General features: G+C 43.9%; 1 protein-coding gene across 4 annotated transcripts in view; it reads right to left on the bottom strand.

The window, feature by feature from the left end:
* Positions 1-25,535, bottom strand: part of LOC119647708 (cyclin-dependent kinase 14) — a 224,931-nt gene that overhangs the window by 8,563 nt on the left and 190,833 nt on the right. For all 4 annotated transcript variants that reach the window (XM_038048795.1, XM_038048798.1, XM_038048797.1 and 1 more), the window contains exon 9: positions 13,492-13,671. In XM_038048795.1, the coding sequence (XP_037904723.1) occupies positions 13,492-13,671 (180 nt within the window). The remainder of the gene's footprint in view (positions 1-13,491; positions 13,672-25,535) is intronic.

The following is a 25,535-nucleotide window of genomic DNA, read 5'->3' as shown; positions in this document are numbered from 1 at the left end:
AAGCATCAGGATCACTCTCAAGACCATTCGACATCAACAACGGTCTACGACATCTGATCCGTAGTGCTGATGTAAATGTAATAGGTACGATCCTCTTTAAGTCCACCCAATTACTGCCCTATGCTAACGATATCGAAATCATGGGAAGAACCACCCAAGACGTACAAACTGCCTTTATCCAAATCGAGCAGGCGGCGCGAGATCTTCGGCTGCACATCAATGAAGGCAAGACAAAGTATATGGTGGCAACGTCAGCACCGAAAACCAACCAACCAACAACATCAAACCGCACTGGTCAAACAGGAAGAATAAGGATAGGAGAATACAACTTTGAGACCGTTAATAATTTCTCCTATCTGGGGTCGAAAATCACAACTGATAATAGCTACGATGATGAAATCTGCCCACGGTTGTTGTCAGCCATCAGAGCCTATTTCAGCTTACAAAAACTATTCCGCTTGAAACGTCTCACCATTGACCCTCTTACTGTACAAGACACTGATCTTGCCAGTCGTCATGTATTCCTCGGAAACGTAGGTTCTTAGCAAGAAAAATTGCGAACTCTTGGCCGCGTTTCACTATAGGGTCATAACTCTTACCTTACAAGACTATGATCTTGCCAGTCCTCATGTATTACTAGGAGATTTGGGTTCTTAGTAAAAAAAATGCGAACTCTTGCCGCGTTCGGAAGAAGAATCCACCGAAAAATTTTTAGTCCCCTACATGAGGATGGACGATTCCGTAGCCTACACAATGACGAAATCTATGAGCGATACCATGATCATCCATTCCATTGCGGCCTACACATAGGTACAGGTGTTGACGCGCTACGATCCTATAGCTTGGTACAGGCTCCTTTTTTCCATCGTGAACTTTGGGCAGTAAAATATGACATATTCTGCATCCTCCGGTGTGCCACTACATGCAAGACAATTCGGGGAATTATCCTACCTAAAGCGGTATAAACTAAACTATAGCAACTACCGTGTCCCGTGAAGAACTGGGTAACGTGGTAGTTGGTTTCTCCGTGTTGTCGACCAAGCCATACCCTAATGTTAGGAATAAGCCTGTGGGTCCACCAGCCCCTCGGCTCGTCCCATCTGCGTTGGTAGAGATCATGTGACTCTGACCTTGCCGCATTCCTACATTCCATGTGCCCTCCATACACCTTGCATGGTATAGCACACTTATTTCATTCACCAGAATGTCACCTGGAATCATGCCCGCCATTACCAATGCTGCCCCATGTGCTTCCAAAGGCACTGCACACCTTCAAGGGCATTAGCCAGTAAATTAAATTTGCCAGCCTTCGTTTTTCAGAGTTTGCGAGGAACTCCGCTCACACAGGTGACGCGTAGAGCAGAATGGATCGCACCACTACAGCTAAAAGCAATCTCCTGAAATGTTTCGGAAAGTACGGTAATTCTCAACTCGGGAGAAACTGGAAATCTGACTCCGACCGGGCCGTTCGCGGTACTATAGCGCAAATCTACCCGCAAACGGAAGAGGAACGCTCGGCAGAAGGGAAATTCGGCTACTAAGAAAGGAGGACTACAGGCTGAATCCTGCCTTTCAGAACCCTAACCGGGAAGAAGGGAAGCTGATGACGTGGACACTACTGGTTGAACGCCGGTATGTGGAATGGATCCATGCGGCTCGGACATCGTGAACCTGGAAAGGCTTCAAGCCGGCGGCAGAAGAGGGCACTGGAAAGGAGGATGAAACATCTTGGGAATGAGGACATGGACATGGTTGTACCATTAGCATCCATTAACATTAACGTCCAGAGAAATCGGACGCAAGGAAGCGCGGGGAGGGGGGGGGGGGTTGAGATGCTGCCTTGGGAGTTTCCTAAAAGGATGGAAATCAACCTGCAGTATGCCAAAGCCTCCTCCTATCTATTGGCAGCGAGGCTGACAAAACTGCATGACTTCCCCTACATTTTTCTGGTGCAAGAGAGCCGTAGGTTCGAAATCAACCTGCAGTATGCCAAAGCCTCCTCCTATCTATTGGCAGCGAGGCTGACAAAGCTGCAGGATTTCCTCTACATTTTTCTGGTACAAGAGCCATGGGTTCGTTTAACAGAATCTGTGGCATTGGATCAGTAAGGGGAATCTTCTACGATTAAAGATTCATAAAACCAAGAGCTTGCGTCCTGATGACAAGACGATTAGAGGCAACCTTGCTGAGACAGTTCTGTTCATCACTTCAGTTGGTCTTATGACTGCAAACGTAGTGTTCGTGGGACCAAGAAGAAGCGAAGTATTGACCTAACAATCCGTACCTCAAAAGTGTTGATTGCACACTGGCGAGTGCTAGACGAGGTCTCACTGTCACATCACCGACACCTAGAATTCAATCTGACTAGTGCGGGCGAACAGTCTGCAGTACAAAGACGAAACCCTAGGAAAACGGATTGGACCAAGTTCAATGAACTTCTTCGCAATAAAGTATAGTTTCCGAGGCGAGTAAGGACTTCTTTGGCCCTGGAAGATGAAATTCTGAACTGCACACTCTTAGAGTGCTATGAAGGGGCTTGTCCTATTTCCAAAGGCCAAAGCGGTAAAACGGTTCCTTGGTGGAACCGGGAACTGCAAAAACTCAGAAAATCAACCAGGCGAGTTCTGAACCGTGCTTGCAAAAGTACTAAGAAGGAAGAATGGTTAAACTTCAGGAACTCATAGCGTGAATATAAGAGCCTCTTTAGGTGTTCCAAACGAAACTCCTTTACTGTGAGAAACTGGAAGTCGCAAGAGAGACTTCAGGGCTGTGCAGAATCCTTAAAGGGGATGAGTCGGCCAAGTTGGACTCTCTTTGAAAACCCGATGGTACTTTCACGAGCTCCAGACTGGATTCAGTACAAACTCTCCTGGAAGTACACCACCCGGAAGAGAGAAGTGGCAGGGGTAGCGAAAGCGGTTGTTACCCATGAAAAGATGAAAGCTGCCATACTGTCCTTTGAACATTTCAGAGCACCTGACATGGATGGTATCTATCCGGCAATGCTGCAAGAGGGTCTGGAGCACTGAGAGCAACCTGCAAAAAATATTTTTCAAGGAGGCTTGCTCGGGGAAAGGACGGAGGTCCTTTCCTCTTAACAAAAGGTTAAGATAGTCTTCATGCCGAAAACTGGGAAAGATGACTATTCTAATCCAAAGGACCTCAGACAGATCAGCTCGGTTTCATTCTTGCTGAAAGGTTTGGAGAGATTGATGAAGGGTCACATTCGTAGAAACGCACTTAGGTCGCACCCACTTAATGAAAACCAACTTGCTTACCAGCGTGGAAACTCCTGCGAGTCTGCTCTTCATTTTTTGGTTACAAAGGTAGAGGATGCAACTTTGAATGGTGACTGTGCGCCTTTTCATACGTTTGTGATGCATGTTGGTGCCTCAGACATGGCCTTTCAGTTAATCCGAATAAAACCACAATGGTGTTATTCATAAAAAGGAGAAAACTGGATGGACTCTGCCTCCCTGTGATGAAAAGTCACTGTATATAAAAAACTTCTTTGGAACAAATATGTAGAAGTAAAGATGAAACGAGCTCTCACAGCTTATGGGCTGTGCAGACGGACCTTTCCTTCGACATGTGGACTCAGGCTTCATGTGATAATGTGGATATACGTTGCTATCATTAGGCAGATGTTCTCTATGCATCCATAGTGTGAGACAAAAAGGTTTTCACCGTAAACTAGCCGTACTGCGAAGAACTGTGAGTTTGGGTGTCATGGGTGCTATGAGTACGACATCCGGCGCAGCTCTAAATACATTACTCAATTTGCAGTCCCCGGATATATTTATTCCAAGCACTGCAATGAGAGCAGCTCATAGAATAATTCGATTAGATCTATGGGGAAACAACGGATGTGAGGGCACAGAGCATTGAAAGAGTTACTGGGAGTACTGAATCCAGTTCTTACAATGCCTTCCGATTCTCGTGTCCCCATACATCAGTTTGGTAGAAGATATGAAGTTACCCTGAAGCGTAGAGAGAACTGGGAAGTCCCATAGAAATGCGTGGTGGGATATACGGGCGTCTTCTACACCGATGGCTCAAAAACAGAACAGGGTCCTGGAGCCGGAATCTACCTCTCGAATAAAAACGAGAAGTGGGCTTTTTCTTTGGGACAATATGCAACGCCAAGCAAGCCAAAGTTTATGCGATCCTAAGGGCAGCAAACCGGGTGATTGACGAGCGGTTGAAGGGCAGGCGCATCGGAATCTGCAGTGATAACCAAGCTGCATTGAGGGCGTGGAGTAGTCCTTTGATCACCTCGAAAATCGTTCAGGAATGCAGAAACCGCTTGATTTAATACGATGGAACTTTTCTGGATACTTGGTCACTGTGGCGTAGAGGGAAATGAAATCTTGGATGCTTTAGCGAAAGAGGGGTCAATCTCCCCAGTTGCGACGGGTAGCATCACGAATTCGGAATATTCCGTTAGATGGGGGTGGCGAGTACAATGGGTCTACACGGCCTGAGTGCTCAAAATCTGTAGCTTCTCCCCCACCACAAACACACACCGCCCCATTCAAGAGCCCACGCATTCAAATCACCTGCTCTTATGGTCGACAAACGTCCTCTGGCATCCAGGAGTTGTTAAGTTACGAGCGGTGGACAAAAACCCCCAACCGTCATGTGGCAAGTCACGCGGGAGACGCAGATGACACCCCCTCGACATAAGGTAGGTTAGAGTGCAGGCAAACGGAGTAGGGGCGGAATAAGTGAACCCCTCGGTGCCAAGCAAGCGACCAAGGAGAAAAAGGCCTCTTCGCAGAAGAAAGATACGGAGAAAGTTTCGGGTCGTTCTTCGACTAAGGCTCTAATCGTAAAAACCGGCAGAAGGAAAAGAAAGAAAATTCGCCTGGAAGTAATCATTATTTCCAAGAAATCCGCCGATATCCTTGGGAAAGTCAAAGCCGATCTGGAATTAGTCGTACGGAAAAGGAGGATCTAATGCTGGAGCTAAACAAATCCAAATCCAGCGAGAAAACAGCGGATAGTTTTCACGGCCGAGTGGAGAAGATGCTAGGTGAGCAAACTGAAGTAAAAGCTCGAAAGCAATAAAAATGAATCGAGTGTAAAGGCCTAGGTGAAGCCACATCACGAGAGGATATCTGTGCTGCGTTAAGGGAAGAATTCAACCTTAGCGCAATAGAAGAAAGTGCGATAAAGCGAATGAAGAAGGCGAATGGAGGTACACAGACCGCTATCATTAGCTTCCCGATGGAATCAGGAATTAAACTGGTTACCACGGGCAAGAAAAAAATAGATTAGGTCATGTGCAGGCTTAGGGAGCAAGTATCTCTCAATAATTGTTTCAGATGCCTGGATTTCCGTCACTGTGCAGGAAGTATGGAGACGGTAGTAGGTAATCTTATCAATGACTGCACTGTGCAAAGGGAAAAATCGTTGCAGGTGGTGGTAGGTGCCCCGCAAATAGGAGGAAGCTAAATCGTAGGGCTAAATGAGTTTGATACAAATTAACCTCAACCAGTTCCTTGCAGCCTCGGGAGCCCTTTAGTTTTGCGAATTCTTTTTGCTCCTCAGCTATCAATTTATGAACATCAAGATGTTTTGAGATGTTCGCGCACAGAACTGAAGTGAAGTCTTTGTCGATGGTAGGAAGACAAGTAATTGGTTGACATTTTGAAGGGCAAGAGGCACCTTGTTCCTTGGGGATGAGGAAAGTTATCCCCTTGGTGAAAAATTATGGAACTAAATCAGAATCGGCAATCATTTGATTAAATTGATTTGCCAATATCCTGTGAGTGCTCTTGAATCGCTTAAGCCAGAAGTTGTGAATCTTGTCAACTCCTGGCGCCTTCCAGTCACCTGCCTTGTCAAGGGCTGTTTCTACGTCGACTTTAGTTACGTCAGGCATGGTCATTTCGGGGAGGGCCTCGCATGAACACATAACGTGTGGGAGCCACGCTGTTTCTAAATTGCAATGGCTGGATTCGCTCCAAACACTTCTCCAGAAGTTTGCTGCCTGATCCAGATCGAGGCTACTTTCCCTAACTGAGATGGCGAGATTTTTGTAGAATCCCCGTTGGTTCTGGAAGAACAAGGTGTTGTCTATCCTTCGCTGAAAGCTCTTTTGATACCTACGGATGCGATTGGAGCATACCGCAAGTTTCTTCTTTAGCACCTCGAGGATTTCTTCGATTGGCATACCATTGGACAGATGGTAGTTTCCAATGATGTTCCCAACGCATCTGTGCACCCTTTCTGACGGATTTCCAAGACGGATTTCCAACGGCAACAATGATGTTAGTAGTTGCCGAAGCAAAGTTCAGTTTTGGGATCTTTGGCCTAGCGTCTGGGAGAATCTCAGCATATTCTGTGAATGTGATCTGGAATGCGGTAAAAGCCTCATTATAAATTGAGTCGACATCCCCAGTCATTAAGCTTCTCCTGATTACTGGCTATCGGTATGAAGCAGACTACTACAAAGATCCAGCTAATCCTAGTCGTACCTTCAGCAACGGGATCAGTCCCGAAAAATACATAAAGCGCTGAAAACGCTTGACCCTAGGGCTGATCTATAAATTGAGATGCAAAAAGTGGTTATCCTTTTTTTTGGGGGTAGGGTAGGTGAATGCATTTACGCACACAGTGTTGGACTCCCGATTCGGTACGTCGTCGGACTACCAACTAAACACCTCCCCATCGTCAGCGAGCTGGAACCGTTTGTCACATTACTTCGGGCTAGTCCGCAAACTCTCCCGCCTTGGGGAGCCTTCAAATCAGGGAATTCCTTTCACCAATGGGAGGGGAGAGGAGGAAGGGAACTGTCAGTTCAAGGAACCCCCTGCCATCCGGCTCCTCCACCGGTCGAGTTCTATCTTCTTAGCAACGAAAAGGGCCCGAACATAATGGGCAACACGGTTCCACCTGTCAGCAGTCCTCAGCATCTCTTCGACAATGTTGTCTGGAGAGAGATCCTCTGTGTTTAAATAGACCTGCTGACGAACGCCATCCCACCTTCCACAAGAAAAAAAAGTGTGGTGGGCGATGAGCCGCGCAGTCCATCTGCCTCTAGAGTCATTTTGCCAAGAGAGCTGCCACTCGTCTAGAGTGTGTTGCCGTTCTTCGCGAGCAACCAACTCCCTTTGGCTCATCTGACTTGCGCTTGTATATGACCTGACGCTCCCTAGCAAGAACGGCAACGGGGATCACTCCCACGATCACCATCACGGCCGGTTCAGAGACAGTGCGGTATGCAGACGCCACCCGTAAAGCTCCCCGTCTCTGTACTTCCGCGAGGCGTTTACGATATACCTGCTTTTTAAGAGCGCCAGCCCATACCTCTCCGTCGTAGAGCAGGACAGACTGCGTTGAACTCATCAGGAGACGTCGCCTACTAGACGTAGGACCCCCAATGTTTGTAATTAGCCTACTTAACGCCGAAAATCCAGCCGCAGCCTTGTTCGCTGCTGCTTGAATTTGCTCAGAAATGCTCATCTTTGAGTCAAGAGTCAACCCGAGGTACTTTACCGCTGATTTTGACTCGATTATCGACTCGCCGAACGATATGGGACGCAGGGTCGGAATTCTCTTTTTAGTCAGGATGACTACTTCGGTTTTTTCCAGTGCAAGGTTGAAACCATGAGTAGTCATCCATCCGCTTACCCGTCGCATCAATATGCCGAGTCTGCTTTGCGCCTGTTCGACAGTGCGTCCAGCAACAAGCGCTGCGACATCATCTGCGTAGTCGACCAAGCGCGACTCTTCTGGCATGTCGAGTTTAAGCAGACTCTCACAGGTAGCGTTCCAGAGGTCCGTGCTACCCCGGACGTGACCTCCATCCTCCTTTGACCCTCTAGTGTTTCATAGAACAGGGAGCGGTTCCTCAGATAGTCCCTCAAAATCCGTAAGAGATAATTCGGCACGTTGAAAGTATTGTCTAGTGTGCCTAGAACGTCTTTCCATCTTACGGAATTAAAGGCGTTTCTGACGTCAAGGGTTACGAGGAGCACCACCCGTCGAGTTCGGCGGCTATGTGCCTCTGCTCGTCGAACGGCCTCCACGACTTGCATGGCAGCATCAATTGTCGATCTCCCTGCCCTAAAACCAAACTGCCGGGGAGATAAATCTCCGGCAGCGCGTATCGCTTCAGCGAGTCTGTTTCTGATGAGCTTTTCGAGCACTTTCCCAGCAGGATCAAGCATACATAGTGGGCGGTATGAAGACGGCAATTCGGGGTCGCCTTTCCCTTTATGGATCAGCGCAAGCCTCGCAACTTTCTAACGAGCAGGGAAAATGCCCTCTTTCAGGCAACCGTTGAATGCGCCGAGCAGTAGGTCTGACCGGTGTTGGAATACCAGTTTGTAAACCTCTGCTGGAATACCATCGGGTCCTGGCGCCTTCTTGTTTTTCATAGAGAGGACGGCCTGTTCCAACTCTTTTATAGAGAAAAGTGGACAGTCCTCTGCGCTCTCCGCGCCGATGTCACCACCCCATATGGGGTGCGCAGGGAAGAGTGCCCTTACAATGCAGTCCATCTGCTCGGCCTTAAGTGAATAGAGTTTCCGCAGAGCCCCGATTTTTCGTGTTATCAGTTTATAACCGAGTCCCCACGGATCCCCGTTCACCTCGTCGACCAGATCTTGCCAGCAGCGAGCTTTGCTCTTGTTTATTGCGCTGCGGAGTCTCCTTTTGGCTGATTTTTACTCCATTATGTTGGTACATGCCTCCTCCCGGTCGCCTAGAAATTGTGTTAAGCGGCGGAGCCTATGCCACTCCTTCCAGAGCTCTGCGATTTCCACTGTCCACAAATACATGGAAGGTTTAACGCGCCTCGATGTCTTCCTAGGCATGGAGGCTCCGTAAACCGTCGTTATAAGGTTCATAACTGAATTTACGACAGTGTCAGCTGCGGCGCCACCGCCCCCAGGAGTACCCTTCAGCGTGGCCCCACCTGTTCCCAAAGTTTCGACAAACTACCCGGGGTTCACGTTCCATGTACAGAAAGATCGCTGGGGTGGCGCACACCAAGAGTTTGTGTCCACCACTTCGAAAGCAATGTATTGCTGGTCACTTGCCGAGAAGTCTTCCAGAACTCGCCACCCGTCCACCAGCGACACCAGTGATTCCGACCCGAAGGTTACGTCTGGAATGCTTCCTTCGCAGCCCGGGCGCCGGAACGTTGGGGTGGATCCGGTGTTTAGAACTACCAGTCCTGTTCTCGCCGCCATTTCCAGAATTCGTTTCCCTCTGGAATCTGTGTGAGGCATGCCCCATTCAAGTGCCCTAGCATTGAAGTCACCCCCGACCAGGATCCGCCCATCCGTGCTTAAGATAGCGTCCTCAAAAGCATCAAGCCTCCGACGAAAGTCCGGCATCGTCTCATTCGGCGTAAGATAGACACTAAAAAACGTTATCCCTGAATACCGAATCCAGACAAAGCTGTCCCCTTGGCCTTGGGCAAGAACCCTAAGAAGGGTGCCGTCCCGAACCCAGACGGCAGCGGTACCTGATATGTCTGGGTGCCATGACACTGGGTCCTTGTTTCGGTACTGCTCACTGATGAGTACTAAGTCAGCTTTGGTCTCCGCAGCGAACTGCGCTAGCAACTCGTGAGCGTATTGCTCGGCAACTTCCACCACAGCGAGTTTTTGGCCTCGGGAGTTCGCGGAGGTGATACCAATCCAGATATTGGTTACCTGCGGGCATTCGCGTTTGATGGCCTCTTCTACCTCGATCTTTTCCGTGAGACAGTCAAGGTCTCGGATTTCCAAAGCACACGTGGGTTCCAGGCTCGAAACCAAAGCTTTTTCTCCCAGAAGCCCCTTGACTGCTTCACAGAACGTGACTTTATTTATAGTCTTCGGACCTAGTTCGACTAAGACTTCACCACCCTTCGTTTTACGTATGGAAGACACTTCCGCTCCATTGTCTTCGGGTTTAATTTCGTAACGGATTTCGCTGAGAACTTCCGCAAAAGTCTTGCCTTCCGTCGGCTTAATAAACAAAGCTGGGCGTCTAGTCCTCCTTCGTCTCCCCACCTTTTCTTTTGGTACTCCGTCCTTCGTGTCCGCCTTAGTTTTAGGCAGAGGTTTTTCTGATGGCGCGACGTGTTGTTGTCTTTTGTTCCTCTTCGCCTTCTTCTTTTCAGCCTTGGAGAGTACCTGAGTGAAGTCTCCTTCAGATGTCCCTTCCTCTTTTCGTTTTTTACCAAGTTCGCTCTGCAATGGGCTGTCAGCGATCCGTTTGGTACTCGTGGTGTTCTCCTCGGGAAGCGCGGTTGTTTCTGCTTCCTGCGGATTTTGTCTTACTTTCCATGTTCGCCTATAGTATGAAATCCTGTCCAGGAGCTCTTCCAGTTCCATTAGCCCATTTTTCACCCCCTTGCCGAAGTTTTTCTGGAGGAACGTCGCAGATCGCATGTGCTTCACAACTGCCGTGCATTTCTTAATAAGCCTTCCCTCTTCAGCTTCCAGAGCTGCCAGAGTAGTCGACAGTCCTCCCACTCGGCTTATATTCGAAACCATTTGATTAGTTTCGGCAGTTTCCACTGTGCTTCTTTCCCCAATTATAGCACTGTGTGGTATGGTCTCGGTTCCTATCTGCGTTGCAGGGGCCGCATCACTTTGCGAGTCTTTCTCTCCGTCTGCGCGTCCGGATGTCTCGTCGGGTATTTCAGCCTTTGTTGCGTCCTTCGCTTGGCGCTGGGGCGAACGGCGCATTTTCGTGCTGCGAATAAACGCAGCGAGCTCACTCTCCATTTCCACTATCTCCTCGTTTCGTTCGTTTTTATTCTCCATTTGAGTTGTTTACCAGCGCATCGTGTGCAAGGGAGCGGCCCGCAATAGTCAGGAACGGGTATACCCTCGGGGACACAGCCCCTACCCCAGTTCCCTGAGGCCTGACCTACGCTTAGCTGATCCCGGAATTCACGGACGGATCAGCGTTCGCTCGAGGCAACGCGGTATACTAACAGCGGTTCAATGCACACTACCCGACCAGGATCCCGAAGGGGCTGGTTCCTGATACATGCCACAACTACCACCTTGGCAGAGCTAGGCTCACATCACCCCATCGACATCGACAGGGAGTTGTCGACGGCTCCGGGGACTCCCAGTGTGTCCCGGCGTGTATCGGTCATTAGCAGTTCGCTCTTCACCGAGAAACTTTCTCGAGGCTACTACCTAGGACGCAAGTATTATGCCAGCTAGGGAGTCAGAACTACTTGCTCGGGCACCTCGGGGACGCCACTCCCCGTATCGTAAACCACCCGTGAAGGATCGTTGACCAACAGCATTGAACGCGTACTGGCAAATCATTTTAATCAGATGATTGTCGATCTGAAATTAGTTCCACAATTTTTCACCAAGGGGATAACTTTTCTCAACCCCAAGGAACAGATGCCCAGATGAGGCCGAACTACGGTATGAAGCAGACTACTACAAAGATCCAGCTAATCCTAGTCGTACTTTCAGCAACGGGATCAGTCCCGAAAAATTTACATAAAACGCTGAAGACGCTTGATCCTAGGACTGATCTATAAATGGAGATGCAAAAAGTGGTTATCCTTGCAACTTGTGCTATAGTCCGAAGAGTCCTGTTCGGTAACAATCTGGCCTAGTGGGCTGCAGGCTTGATTTGCACTGTCTTCGATTTAAAATCAGTACGTCCCTGCAGCTTAAGACCACCGCGTCACTGCTTGAAGTGCACGGAGGTGTAGGAATAAATTACGATGATTATTGAGATGAATAACTGTGGCAACTGCAACGTAGATAAGGCTATGAACCTCTGTAGCAGTAACTTCACTAGCCAAGCAATCAATCAAAATTCTGTCAACGGCACCAATGATGTCAGTAGTTGCCGAAATAAACTTTAGTTTTGGGATCTTTGGGCTGGCGCCTCAGAGAATCTCAGCATATTTTGTGAATGCGACCTGGAATACGATCAAAGACTCATTATGAGTTTGGTCGACATCCCCAGTTACTAAGTTTTTTCGCACTACTAGGTTCATAAAATGCCTTATCAGTGGAGGATTTGAGTTGCTCGTTTGTTCAGCCCGGTTTGTTAAAGACTTCACGCCGGACTCAAGTGAACCTTCGTTGAAAATTTCTTGGCTGATTTTTAGGGTAACTCGTTATTTTCTGCTATCACCCGGTACTGATTGACAACGTTCTACTCCGGAACATGACTTAGTTCCGGAAATCGGTACATTCGGTGTCTGTAACCTGATGGATTCCGTTCCAAATGCGTGACACAGTAATCGGTGCGGACGATAAATTCCGTGAGTTGGTTCGTCCAAACCATACGACGCCTAGGTTGGTGGTTGGTGGTTGACGGCATAACCGCCAAAACATCAAGGACGACAAGCCGCTTTGATATTGCTGAGCGACTCTCAACCGTGTCGGGTACTGTCTTCGTGTGCCTGAGGTCCCATCTACAGGATTGAAACAAATGTTCCCAATTTTATTCCCATAGGTAAAGGGCGACAAGTCAGACTTGAAACAGAGCCTCTAGGTTACAATGCCTCAAGGTTATCTGCAAAGGTAGGAAAGGTATTCAGAGATGAGCCGTTGAAATACAGAATAACGTCACTAGAATTCATTCGATAGGCGCGAAAATCCCTTAAATCCGGATTACGAATTTTTAAGGAGGTCTACTTCTCCAACAAAGGAAGAATGAGTTATATAGCTTCAACTTCACCTTCTTCTTCAGTTCACTTTAACCTAAGAATCTGAAAAAAAAATCATGGAAATCCTACTATTATTAACAAAATTATAGTAGGCCAAATTTTCCCTTTTCCTGTGAAATTACTGCTCCCCACGAGATAAAATGTCAGTATCATGTCAAGTGAATACCAGATATACTCAACGTATATTTACTACGAGTTATGTAGATGTGTCTGGCTAGCTGAGTAGTTCGAGCACAAAGCTGTCGTATGGAATTTCACGTTTCAAATCTCACTGTTGGCAGCGGGATTTGTATAGTGATTTGACGTCGGATACCAGTCGACTAAGTTGTGAATGAGTACCTGAGTCAAATCAGGGTAATAATCTCGGGCGAGCGCAATGCTGACCACATTGCCTCCTACAGGGTTCTGTAACCCCGTAGTGTACCGTTACGGTCTTGAATGAAGTGCTCTAACACACTTCAAGACGCCAAAGATTATTATTATCTAGAAGTGCAACTATCGTGTAGCCAAATATTCTTACATAAAAGAATTAACAGAACATTCCACATCTGAAGCGTTCATTCCGGTTTCCCGGGTTGTTTGTTTCGCCGAAAAAAGAGACTTGAAAGAGACGTTTTTTACCGATGTTGCTGCGGTGAAGGATAAAATGACAAACTTGGTGTCAAGTTTAAGAGAAGACGAATTTAAAAATGTGTTCGACAACTAGATAATTATTTTAGCTTCAAAAGATTATTTCGAAGTGGTGGGTAATAATAAAAATTTTGTTCACCAGCTCGTATCTGTTCAAAAATGTTTCACATCTTTGGCAAGAAAGACGGTTTGGTACTCACCATCGGGCAATTCGTATAATTTTCTAGGCAGTTGTGCGAAATAAGGATGAAAAATCGCTTCTTCCGCTCCTATCCTGTTTTCGGGATTTAATTGTAATAACGCAGTAGCAATCGCTTCTCCTTCGATTATATCGTACAATTTCGGAAAACTGTGGCCTAATTTCCTTGGTCTGTAAAAACCTGCAAAAAATTTATAAAATCAGTCAGTCAAAACAGTTTTCTTTCATGTTTAAAACGAAAGCTTTAATATTATTTAAATATTCAAAATTGTGATTTGTTGAAAACTAAAAGCTACAACAGAAATATTATTACTCAAGTTTTTAATTCGGACTACGTATGAAATTTCTGCAAGGATTAACGCTTGCCGCAGGAATCATGAAATGTATGCGGCATGGGGGATTTTTATCGTTGCAATTAATATATTTGCCATTCCCGGCACTTTTATGGATTTGCAGATTTTGATGTTCACCGAACGTAGTCATTTTTATCATGCCGATTGTTTGATCCAATGCAGTATCAGCGAGGGGAAAGTTACAACAACGTCGACAGCACCAAAATATTTTAAATTAACACAACACACAGTGAACGAAATTGAAATCAGGACACTGTCGTACGAACATGAATATTCAGAAAAGGGGTACATCGATATTTTAAAACAATGGCAGAGAAATTGGGTATTTGCTACACATTGTAGATATGCCAAAACGGTGGCTCGAAAGCGTGAAAAACACGTATTGATAGTGCTCAATTGTCCGAAGCTACTCAAAATCGCTCCACAATCCTCGGACTGCAGGTAATTATGTCGACGATAGGCTTGGCGAAGGCCCTATTTTGAGCAAAAAATACTTGTTGGAACGTCTTCTCGAATAATGGAGAAAAATTCCACCCGAGTAAGTTCAACGTTTGATTGAATCCATGCCACTAGTGATGGGAAATATGACTCCTTTCAGGGAGGCGACTCATTTTGCCACACTTACTTCGCTGAATCGACACAAAAGAGCCAACATTATTTCTACTTCTACTTCTACTACTCTAATGAAAACTTAAAAAGTAGCTAAGAATAATAAAGTACATGTAACTTAATTTCAAAATAAAAATTTTCCATTCCGTTAGTCAAGAAAGTTTCTCTCAGAAAAAAGAAGTACTTATATTATCGATATATTAGAAAGAGGTGTGATAGATAAATGGCCGAGCAACAGCGCCTCCTAAAAGTTCCCCACCAATAGGTCCTATAGATGGCGGCAGTAGTAGCAGCTACACTTGGTGAATGAGCAATACCGGATGTCTTGCTTTTAAATGTCTAGACAAGTTAAAAAGTGATCCAACGTCTAAAGTAAGAATTTCGAAGCACAAATCACATCGGGCTTTTCATGGAAAATTTGCTAAAAATAACTCCACATAGGACTTATTTTCTCAATCCGGCCTTATCCATTTTAAGGTTGTGTGAAACAAAACCTTATTTATGTCTGCCTGCCTGTCACACCCGATTTATTCGGAAACGGCTGGACCGAGAGACCCTGGTATTCCCTTTACAGAAAGCAGTGCCGCCACTTTATGTTAAATTGAAGGGAGTTGGAGGGTGTAATTTTTTTTTTCACAGAATGTGATCATGTGGGGTATGAAAGGGCTCAACTAGTACTTTTCCCCATATTTAATATCATAGGGGAGTGAGGGCTAAAAATATGACCGCCAAAAACTGTAACAGGTCTCGTTCTCAGAACCTATCCAACCGAAAAAATATGAAAAGAACACAGTGGAGTATCTAAACAAAATCTAGGCCTCAAAATACATCCCGTTCCGATATTTGCACAAATAAAGTGAATAATAATATATTAGTATACTTTGGAAATTTTGCCAGAAACCCTCCTTAAGTTCAGGCTAGAAGTACAAAGTTTGGTACTAGCATAATAGATAACATAACATGTACAGTTTTAAGGAAGTTCAACTAATATTTACGAAGTTGTAGAAGGTGAAGCTTTTACATTTTGTGTGAATTTCGTGCATTTTAAAACGCCTATGACGTCATCATAACAATCAATTCATCAATACCTTTTCATTTTAGTTTTTTAATCATTTATATCATATATCAATATCAACTACTCGAGACATGCATTTGTATATATTTATATGTATATGCTAATGAAGCTTTGGGGTAGTGTCTAATTCATTTGCATATTGAACAAGGGGTATTCAATATACGCGCTTTATATGTGCATATGTATACCTTTATGGACGATGTAAGTCGAAAATATTATAGGTGTACGATCAATTTATATACACGCATATAGAATACAGTATTCGGTAATAGGGAAAGGATATTTTGGGTTTTTAGCTATATACCAATGGAAAACTATGCGTAGAAAATTTTATTTTGGTAGAAATTTCACTTGAGCTAGTGGACTATTCGAGTAGAGCAAGGAACCCCGACTCAGTAATTAGGAGCAGTTTGGTATCCGGGGATGTCGACCCAATTTATAATGAGTCTCTGAATGCATTTCAAGTCGTATTCACAGATATGCTGCCGTTGATAGGATTTCAGATAATCCTTTGGCTAGCGAAATTAAATTTACCGTTCTGTATTTCGACTCAACAAAAAAGTCGAAAAGTTGAGAAAGGAGTTTGATCACGCAAGCAAATCTTGAAAATCTATTACCCAAAGTGCATAGGTATGTTGCGGACATCATTGGAAACTACCCCCTCTTCAATAAAACGCTGGAATAATATCATCTGCATATCGCGTTGGATGTCCCATGTGAGTGTCCATAACAAGAACAAAGAGGAGTGGTGAGAGGGTGCTTACTTAATGAACACCGACAGCGACACGAAGCGGTTTTGAGACACCTACCACACTTCATACTTTACTTTTCGGATCATGGTAGAGCAATTCAACCCAACGCACGAGTTGTTCTGGTACTAAGTGTTATCGTGGAGATACCAGATGAGTTTGTGTGACACACGGTCAAACGTTATCTCCCGATCAAGAAACACCATGTAAAGAGGGCGATACTTCTCATCGTGTTTCTCCATGAGTTCACGCGCAGCGAGCATTACGTTAGTAATGTCGCAGTTCTTGACAAATCCGGTTATTTGTTTGATTTGAAGTCTTCGATGGTATGTCTCGTAATTCGCGTTTTGAGGAATATCGAAGTCGATGGTAAGCGACCAAAAGGCCAGCCGAAACAACAGTAGCTTGATACGCTGGATACGCTTGATTTGAAAGCCTCGCGACTGCATCTAAATCAAGCCAATGGCAGAACAAAGTGGCAGCCGCTCACAACGAGTCGACCACGCTTCTGGATAGAACAAAGGCTAAAGAAGAAGAAAATAAACACGTTTGGTGGCGGTTGTAATAATTTGCTGATATTGAAATGGTAAATAACTAATGGCGTCTTAAAATGCATATTGCACGTGATTCAAGTTTGTACGTTCAAGTAATAGATAACATATAATCAAGTTGTTGATTGCAACGAGATTGCACGTCTGCTTGAAAAGTTGGTTGCACTTCTGTGGCTTGTATCAATCCGACCCAACACGTTTGCCGCTTGCCGCAACCCAGCGGGAATCAAAGGCAGAATTTGCATATTATGAACATACATACATAAGAACATAACACATTGTATAAAACAAGACAACACTTTTGCCGCCTGCTGCAACCCAGCGGGAATCAAAGTCAGAGCTTCCTTAAAATGTGGTCAGCCATGCACTTTAAATTATCAACATACATACAAAACATAAAATATCCTATGAAACAACACACATTATAAAAACATTAATTCTATAAATACATATCCATCTATTTAACCAAATCACCGTAAAAAGTGACCAACCGAGATAAGAAGAATCCTAAAACAAGAGAATTATAAAGCAATATAAGATAAGCATGCCAGTTACGTAGGCATAAGATAAACGGACGTAAATTCTGTTACTTGAGTTCTGTCACCAGACATAGTTCTGCTAGACAAGTATTTTTTAAATAGCAATATTGAAATAGGACCCAGATAAAGAAACTACGCTGATTTGCAAAGTATTTTTTATGATATGCAATAAGTATAAAGATTTAATTGGGGGCTCAACCGGGATGCAATGAGAGTTAATCGAGCAGCGACAACAAGGATAAAAAATACCGCAGGTTCTCCAGCGAGTAATGACGTACGCCACGAAATATCCACCTAAGCTGCATAAAACCACAGTAACCTGTGTTCACTTACAGGTGAATTCGGCGGGGCGCGGCTGCGATATTAGGGGTCGTGCTGCCTTATACGAATTATTCCTTGCTATTGTGCCCTTCACCCAGGTCAGCGCAAATTTTGAGCATGCACTTCTTTGTTTGCGAGCATGGGAGTCAGTACTTCGGTTCGCTTGGAACAGCTACGATGCTCCTTCCCGCCGCATGAGGGTTTTTCGTCTCCGCGTGATAAAAATAGCAACCGGATTTTTCTTTTGCCGCTCATCGAGAGGAATGGACGCTTCCGCGTAGTGATCCTCTTTTTCTGGTTTTTGGCCAAACAGCACCACCCGAGTCGCTCAACTTCTCTCCCTGCTGGAGTTTGTAAGCCAAGTCGACAACACTATCCGGTATGTATCATCCGCTTTATTAATAACAAGTCGGAATACCGGAAGCTCGCGCTTCAGGTATAAAGATTTTGTGCTCATCTTATGTGAGTAACTTCAACGTATATTTTTCTATCCGTATATAACTACAAATCCAACATATTCCGTCATATTTTCCCAAACTACAGGAGGTACGTACATATTACAGCCATCGATATTATGCTTACCCTTAGCAAACAAACTGGCTATTTCCGAATACTGTACATATATGTGCGTATGTAAATTGATCGTACCCACATTTCCGATTTACTTCGTGCACAAAAGCATTCATATGTAAATATATAGTACGTATGTTCAATAAGCCTGGTTTAATGTACAAATATATCTATCTGAATTACACAACCCGCAAACTTCATTGGCACGCATATATATATATACCTGTATGCACACATGTCTGTTTGGAGTAATAGATATTCATATACAAATGCCTAAAAAACTAAAACACAATAATTCTTTGCGACCCCATTCATAAGAACTCATTTCGTTGTATTATTGACGAATTGATATGTGACGATGACGTCATACAGGTTGTAGAGTGTACGAAATTCACAAAAAATGGCAAAGTTTCGCTCCCTATAACTTCGTTAATAATAGTTGGATGTTCTTCAAACTTAACCAACTTGTATATTATGTTCTTCATTAAACCCATGACAAATTTTGTACTTCTGGGATGAATTTGAGAGTAAATTTCCGATTGCCGAGTAAATTTCTAAAATGTGGAAGCATATATGGGAACCGGATGTTTTTTGAGGCCTAGATTTCTCAGAAATACACCACTGTAATTTTTTTCAGATTTTTCGGTTGGATAGGTTCTGAGAACGAGACCTGGTACACTTTTTGAGGGTCTTATTTTGAGCCCTCACTCCCTTACATTTTATCCAATATCAAATATGGGACCAGTTTTGGAAAGTACTAATTGAGACCTTTCATTTGATACATGGCCACATTTTATGAAAAAGATTTTGGGAAATCGAAGAGGTTCCACATAAACCGTTACTGATTCGTGACGAGAAAAGATGCGTAAACCACTTTGCTGATACGCACGACGAAAACGAAAGATTCATCGTCTGTTTGCCCTTTGCTAAGAGGCCTAATATCGCTGCTTGTCTGGCTGGATAACCTGAATTGAGAACCCGTTTTATCGCAACCTTTTCAAGATCGTTGGACGCAATTTCGAAGCGGCTTTGCGGAGATCTCCACCATTCGCGTCCCCACATGGCTCGGCATGTTTGAGGACGATAACAGGCAGCTTCTAGATTCGCAGCCGCTTCTCAACAAGCTTATGCCGCCGCTACAAACATCTTATAAGCTGTCGTTCCTGGACGTACATGTACGCTATTAACAAACGAAGGTTGCTCCAACAAAGGTTCAATCCTTACCTTGATTGGAACTGCGCAAGCAGTGACGCTTCTCCTTCGATTGGTTTCGCATATCTTCAATGCAACGCAGCGGCCACCGAAGGCAACTCACGTGTGGGACCGACTCTTGAGCCGTGCTGAAATGACTCAAAGACCATCCGTCCAGATGGCAAACATTTATTGCTAACCGCACAAATGAAGTCATCACCCGACTTCCTATGGCTACCTGGAGCTGACAACGCCGCAGATTGTGTAACGCGAGGCCTGAGTCCTGCTGCTCCAGATGGCGAACATTTATTGCTAACCGCACAAACGAAATCATCACCCGACTTCCTATGGCTAGCTGGAGCTGACAATGCCGCAGATTGTGTAACGCGAGGCCTGAGTCCTGCTGCTCTCGTTCCCATCGCCTTTGATGGCATGGGCCAGATTGGATGACGAAACCAGAAACCGACTGACCATCCTCAATGTCTATCGACTTGCACGCCGATGAGGAGGCCAAGTAAATCACTTTAAAAATCGCCCTCAACTATGGATCGTACCTAAAATGGGAACCGATGAAGGTAAACCCAAGCAACGAATGGTTACAGAGTTTCAAAAATTGAACGCAGAAACGATAACGGATAGATATCCAATACCAGATATAAATCTTACTATACAAAATCTGAGAAAAGCAAAGGTATTCTCAACACTAGATCTTGAATCAGGAGTGCACCGGATTGAAATTAAAAATTACGGCATAGAAAAAACCACATTCTCTATAAATGGAGCAAAGTACGAATTTGAAAGGATGCCATTTGGACTAAAAATGCACCTTTAATATTTCAACGATGCGTTGAAGATATACTTAGACCATATATTGGGAAGTTTGCATGCGTTTATATTCCTTCCACTTCCGAAGAACATATTAAACACATTGAAATCATTACTGACGCATTCTGTAAAGCTAAAGTGAAGTTATCTGTTGGGAAGCCACATTTCTTTAAATCAGAAATAGATATCTAGGACATATAATTCGTCATAATAAAGTAACTGTGGACCCAATTAAAAAATATGAAAGACTACCTAATTCCGCACGATTTCAAGTCATTAAAAGGCCTCATACTATAGGAAATTTATTAAGGATTTTCCAAAAATTGCAATTAACACTGTACTGGTGGCAACGTTTGCGCAAAAATCAAAGAACGAACAACATCGAATCGCACTAGTCAAACGAAAACAATAAAGATAGGGGACTACAACTTTGAGATCGTTGAAAATTTCTCCTATCTAGGGTTGAAATCACAATCAATAAGAGCTATGATGTTGGCTGTCAACGTCTGCGTGTCTGCGCAAAACTAGGGTGTCTGGAGTTCCTTACTAAGCCATAATGATTCCCGTATTAAATTGACAAAATTGATTTTAAATGGTTGTGGGGGAGTTAAATTCTCATAAAGAACGACAAATAAAAATATCAACACATGCATGCATGCATTCCCATAAATGCGAAAGGAGGGTGCAAATTTTTCTTCACAGAATTAATACTCGAAACTGGTCCCATATTGATATTGGCTGAAATGTAAGGGAGTGAGGGCTCAAAATAAGACCCTCAAAAAGTGTACCACGTCTCGTTCTCAGAACCTATCCAACCGAAAAATATGAAAAAATCAGAGGTATATCTAGGCCTGAAAATCCCGTTTCAATATCTGCACAAATAAAGTTAATAATAGTATATTAACATATTTTAGAAATTTTGCTGAAAACCCCCCTTACGCTCATGCTAGAAGTACAAAATTTAGCAGTGGCATAAGGGATAACATAAGGCATACTCGTGGGAAGTTTGAAGGAAATCCAACCACTATTAACAAAGTTATAGAAGATTAAACTTTGCCATTTTTTGTGAGTTTCGTGCATTCTACAACGTGTATGACGTCATTATCTCATATCAATTCGTCAATACTATAACAAAGTGAATTCTTACGAATGGGTGGCCGCAAAGTAATATTTTGTTTCAGTTTTTTAATCATTTGCATATCAATTACTCGAGACAAACATATGTATAATTTTATATGTACATATGTATATGCTAATGAAGCTTTGGGGTAGCGGTATTCAATACTGTACTGTATATGTCATATGTATGCTTTTGTGCACGAAGAAAATTGGAAATATGTGATCAATCTATATATGCATAATACATATATAAGTACTATATAGTATTCGATAATACGAAATGTTTGTTTGTTTAGGATGAACATAATATTTACGTCTGTAATATGTACGTATATCTTAAATATATTTTAAAAGAAATATGAAGGAATATTTTGGGATTTTAACAATATACGAATGCAAAAATGTGCGTAGTTTTTCACAAAACCTTAATTCCCGAAGCTTCCGATATTCCGACTTGTTTAAATATAACAAACACTTTTCCTACGTTGCTAGCGGTTCAATATTCACAAGCATTTCAAAGCTTTTATATTGGTTCTTCTTCTATTTTTGGGTAGCAGTCCAAGAGCAAATGAGCTGCATCGGAATCTAGAAGGAGGCAACATCAAAGCTCTTTACTACTCCGGCGCAATGACATGCAATGTTAAAATGAAATGGGGTGTCTTGGAAATGAAATGCATACACACCCACCGAGGCAGCAGTCAATTATTAACTTTTGATGCATTCGTTTCCTACAACTGCAATGTACAATGATAATTCCACGTCGCCTAGGTTCGTTCACAAAGTTCATTTCACATGGCTCTTCATCTTGAACACACACACGCACACACCCTTTGATTTTTGCCAAAAAAAAACACTATTGGATCGGCGGCATACCCTCGCGAACGTACTTTTACACTCTATTCACACGTTTCCGTTATGACGCACAGTGCATCGAATGTATGGAATGTGTGACCAAAAATTGAGACGATCGAGTTTTTGTAGGCTAACATATTTGCATTATTTTTGCTATGGAGTAAATGTTAAAGATTAATAGTGCAAATAAATTTAAAATATTTTTAGTTAGCACGGGTGGGACAAGCTTGTAGCTTTTCCCTCACAGAAGATAAAACCATTTGTTCTATTTACAGAGGTTGAATTGATGTTTATAAATTTCTACAGCTGAAAATAGATATATTTCCTCCTGAAAATGCAACAGAAAATATAAACAATATACATAAAAGTGGTTTTTCTTCAAAATAAGAGTACGAAATACATGTTTCTTCCCTGCCTCGAACTTGACACTTTTTTCAGGCAGTAACTCATGTGTAAAATACACCAAAAAACCAACTTTGAATTTTTGCTGTTCTTCACAACTATAAGAAACAAATATTCATCCATGCTTAATGCGTTATTGGTGACCGTATACTTGTTATGGTTTGTTCTGTCATCGAATCCTCATTTTCATATTTTAACTTTCCTCCTTCATCTAAACTTACAATTTCTAATATACTCTGTATTGATAGTTGCAAAAACAGCAAAAGAATTTGGGCAGGTTGAAATTTCAACTTTCCTCCAAATTTAATGAGTAGGCTGAGAAAGCAGTCTTTCTCATCTTCTAAGCGAGGTCGAATCGCCGTGATTGATTACGCCATTTGGCTTTTATGCAGACCGTTAATCACAGACTTCGAAAATGTATACTGCTTTTCGGGCAAATCTGAGTCAATGTATAAAGCTAGTATTTGGTGAGGATTTAAAGATGACTGCTAATCATTAGCTGAAGATTTTGCAGCCATATCGATAGCAAAGCTCCTTCACTCGCTTTTCAGTTCTTATCGAAACTGAATGAAATCTTCCACAAAGTCCGTTCGGCCCAGACTACTTTGACCCATTGGCAGCTGTACGTATCGTAGGAGGTAAAAAGCATAGCGCAGATAAAATTGTCTGCAATTTCTATCGACTTCATCATCATCATCAACTGCGGTATCCGGTCTATGATTGCTGAGGTCCACTAATTCGATATCCCTAAAAGTTGTCTGGCGTCCTGGCCTACGCTATCGTTTCATCTCAGGCAGGGTAGGCCCTGTCTTCTTTTTCTATCATAGAAATTCCCCTGTAGACTTTTCGGGCTGGATCATCCTCATTCATATGAATGACCGCAACCTATTGATCTGGATTTTATCCACAACCTGACGATCGTGGTATCGCTCATAGATTTCGTCGTTATGTAGGCTACGGAATCGTCCATCCTAATGTAGGGGACCAAACATTTTTTGGAGGATTCTTCTCTCGAATGCGGCCAACAGTTGGTTAGAAGCCAAGTCTCCGAGCAATACATGACTAGCAAGATCATTGTCTTGTACAGTAAGAGCTTTGACTCTATGTTATGTTATGGTGAGGATTTTCAAGCGGAACATTTTTTGTAAGCTGAAATAGGCTTTGTTGGCTGCCAACAACCGGGAGCGGATTTCATCGTCGTAACCGTTATCGGCTGTGTTTTCGACTAGATAGGAGAAATTATCAGCGGTCTCAAAATTGTAGTTTCATATGTTTATTCTTCCCGTTGATTTTTGGTGCTGAAGTTCTCACCATATATTTTGTCTTGCCTTCATTGATGTGCAGCCTGCTCGATCTGGATGAAGGCAGTTTGTACTTCTCGGGTCATTCTTCCCCCCCGTTGGGTGGACTTGAAAAGGATGGTGCCCCCGCATTTACCTCAGTATCACGGATCACTTTTTCCAGGGCCAGGTTAAAGAGGACGCATGATGGGGCATCCCCAGTCTTAGACGGTTGTTGATGTCGAATGATCTCGAAAGTGAGCCTGCTGCTTTTATTTGGCCTCGCACGTTGATCAAGGCCAGTCTTATCAATTTTGGCGGGATACTGAATTCTCTCGTGGCTGTGTACAGTTTTACCCTGGCTATGCTATCATAGACGACTTTAAACTCGATGAAAAGATGGTGCAACTGATGTCCATATTCCAACAGTTTTTCCATCGCTTGCCGCGGAGAGAAAATATTAGATTTTCTCTGCTGTTGCTGATTTGCCTGGATTGAGGCCTCTTTGTTATGGGCCAATGATATTCTAGACGTATGGGGGCCGACCTAACAAGATAACTCCGCAACGTGAAATCTCTATAATTGCTACACTGCGTGATATCTGCCGACTTAGCTCAATTTTTTATCAAATTTGAGGCAAAGTAACCCACCTATGTTACTGATTTTCTTTTGCAATTCTTTCTATGGCTCATTGATCTCTCTTGGTGACAGGTCCCGCGACAGGCTGATCAAGTAAATGCATTCAATGTCGTTACAAACATGATGATCGGATTGAGTCACAAGCCTCGGAGAAATACTAGGCGTCCACCTCAGTTGACGCGGCAGGACGGGCCCCGGTCCTGTCGAGAAATGGGCAAGGGTTCTTGACGAATGGACGGCGGCAGGACGTGAGCAAGTTAGTCCGAACAAAACAAACAAAACAAATACGTGTCTGCACCCTAAATGTTGGTACCCTAACTGGAAAGACGGAGGAACTCGCAAGAGCCCTTCGGAAAAGGCGCATTGATATCTGCGCTCTGCAAGAGACCCGATGGTCTGGTGCCAAAAGCTGCGACATTGAACGCGAACACGGTAAAAATGGCTATAAACTTCTCTATTTTGGTAACCCACACACTCAAGATGATGTTGGCATTGCCATCTCAGAGGGTTTCCGTGATGCCATTAAGTCGAACAATTTGATGATCGGCTGATGAAGCTCATCATTATATCAGCTGATTGCACCATTCACTTCTTCACCGCGTACGAACAGACAGGTCGACCTGATGCCGAGAAAGATGCCTCCTGGCAACTTCTCAATGAAAAGACTTGTCACGTGCCTGCCGACGACTATATTATTATTTCCGGCGATCTTAATGGTCATGTGGGTGAAAAGGCAGACGGTAACAGGTGCCATGGGGGAAAGGGGTTCGGAGCGCGCAATGAGGTTGCCGACCGTATAATCGATTTTGCGCATGTATTCATAAGCAGAAGAATCGTGGAACCAAATGAAAGACACGATCCACAAAGCGGCCTCTGCAGCCCTCGGGGTCACCAAGCCGGTACATCAACCGGGATACTTGGCTTTGGAATGATGAAATGAAGGTCCGTGAAAAGAAACACCTCTATCACA

Source organism: Hermetia illucens, chromosome 2, assembly GCF_905115235.1.
Source record: "Hermetia illucens chromosome 2, iHerIll2.2.curated.20191125, whole genome shotgun sequence".
Lineage (NCBI taxonomy): Eukaryota > Metazoa > Arthropoda > Insecta > Diptera > Stratiomyidae > Hermetia > Hermetia illucens.
Note: the sequence above shows the minus strand (reverse complement) of the source record. Positions and strands in the feature narration are given on the sequence as shown.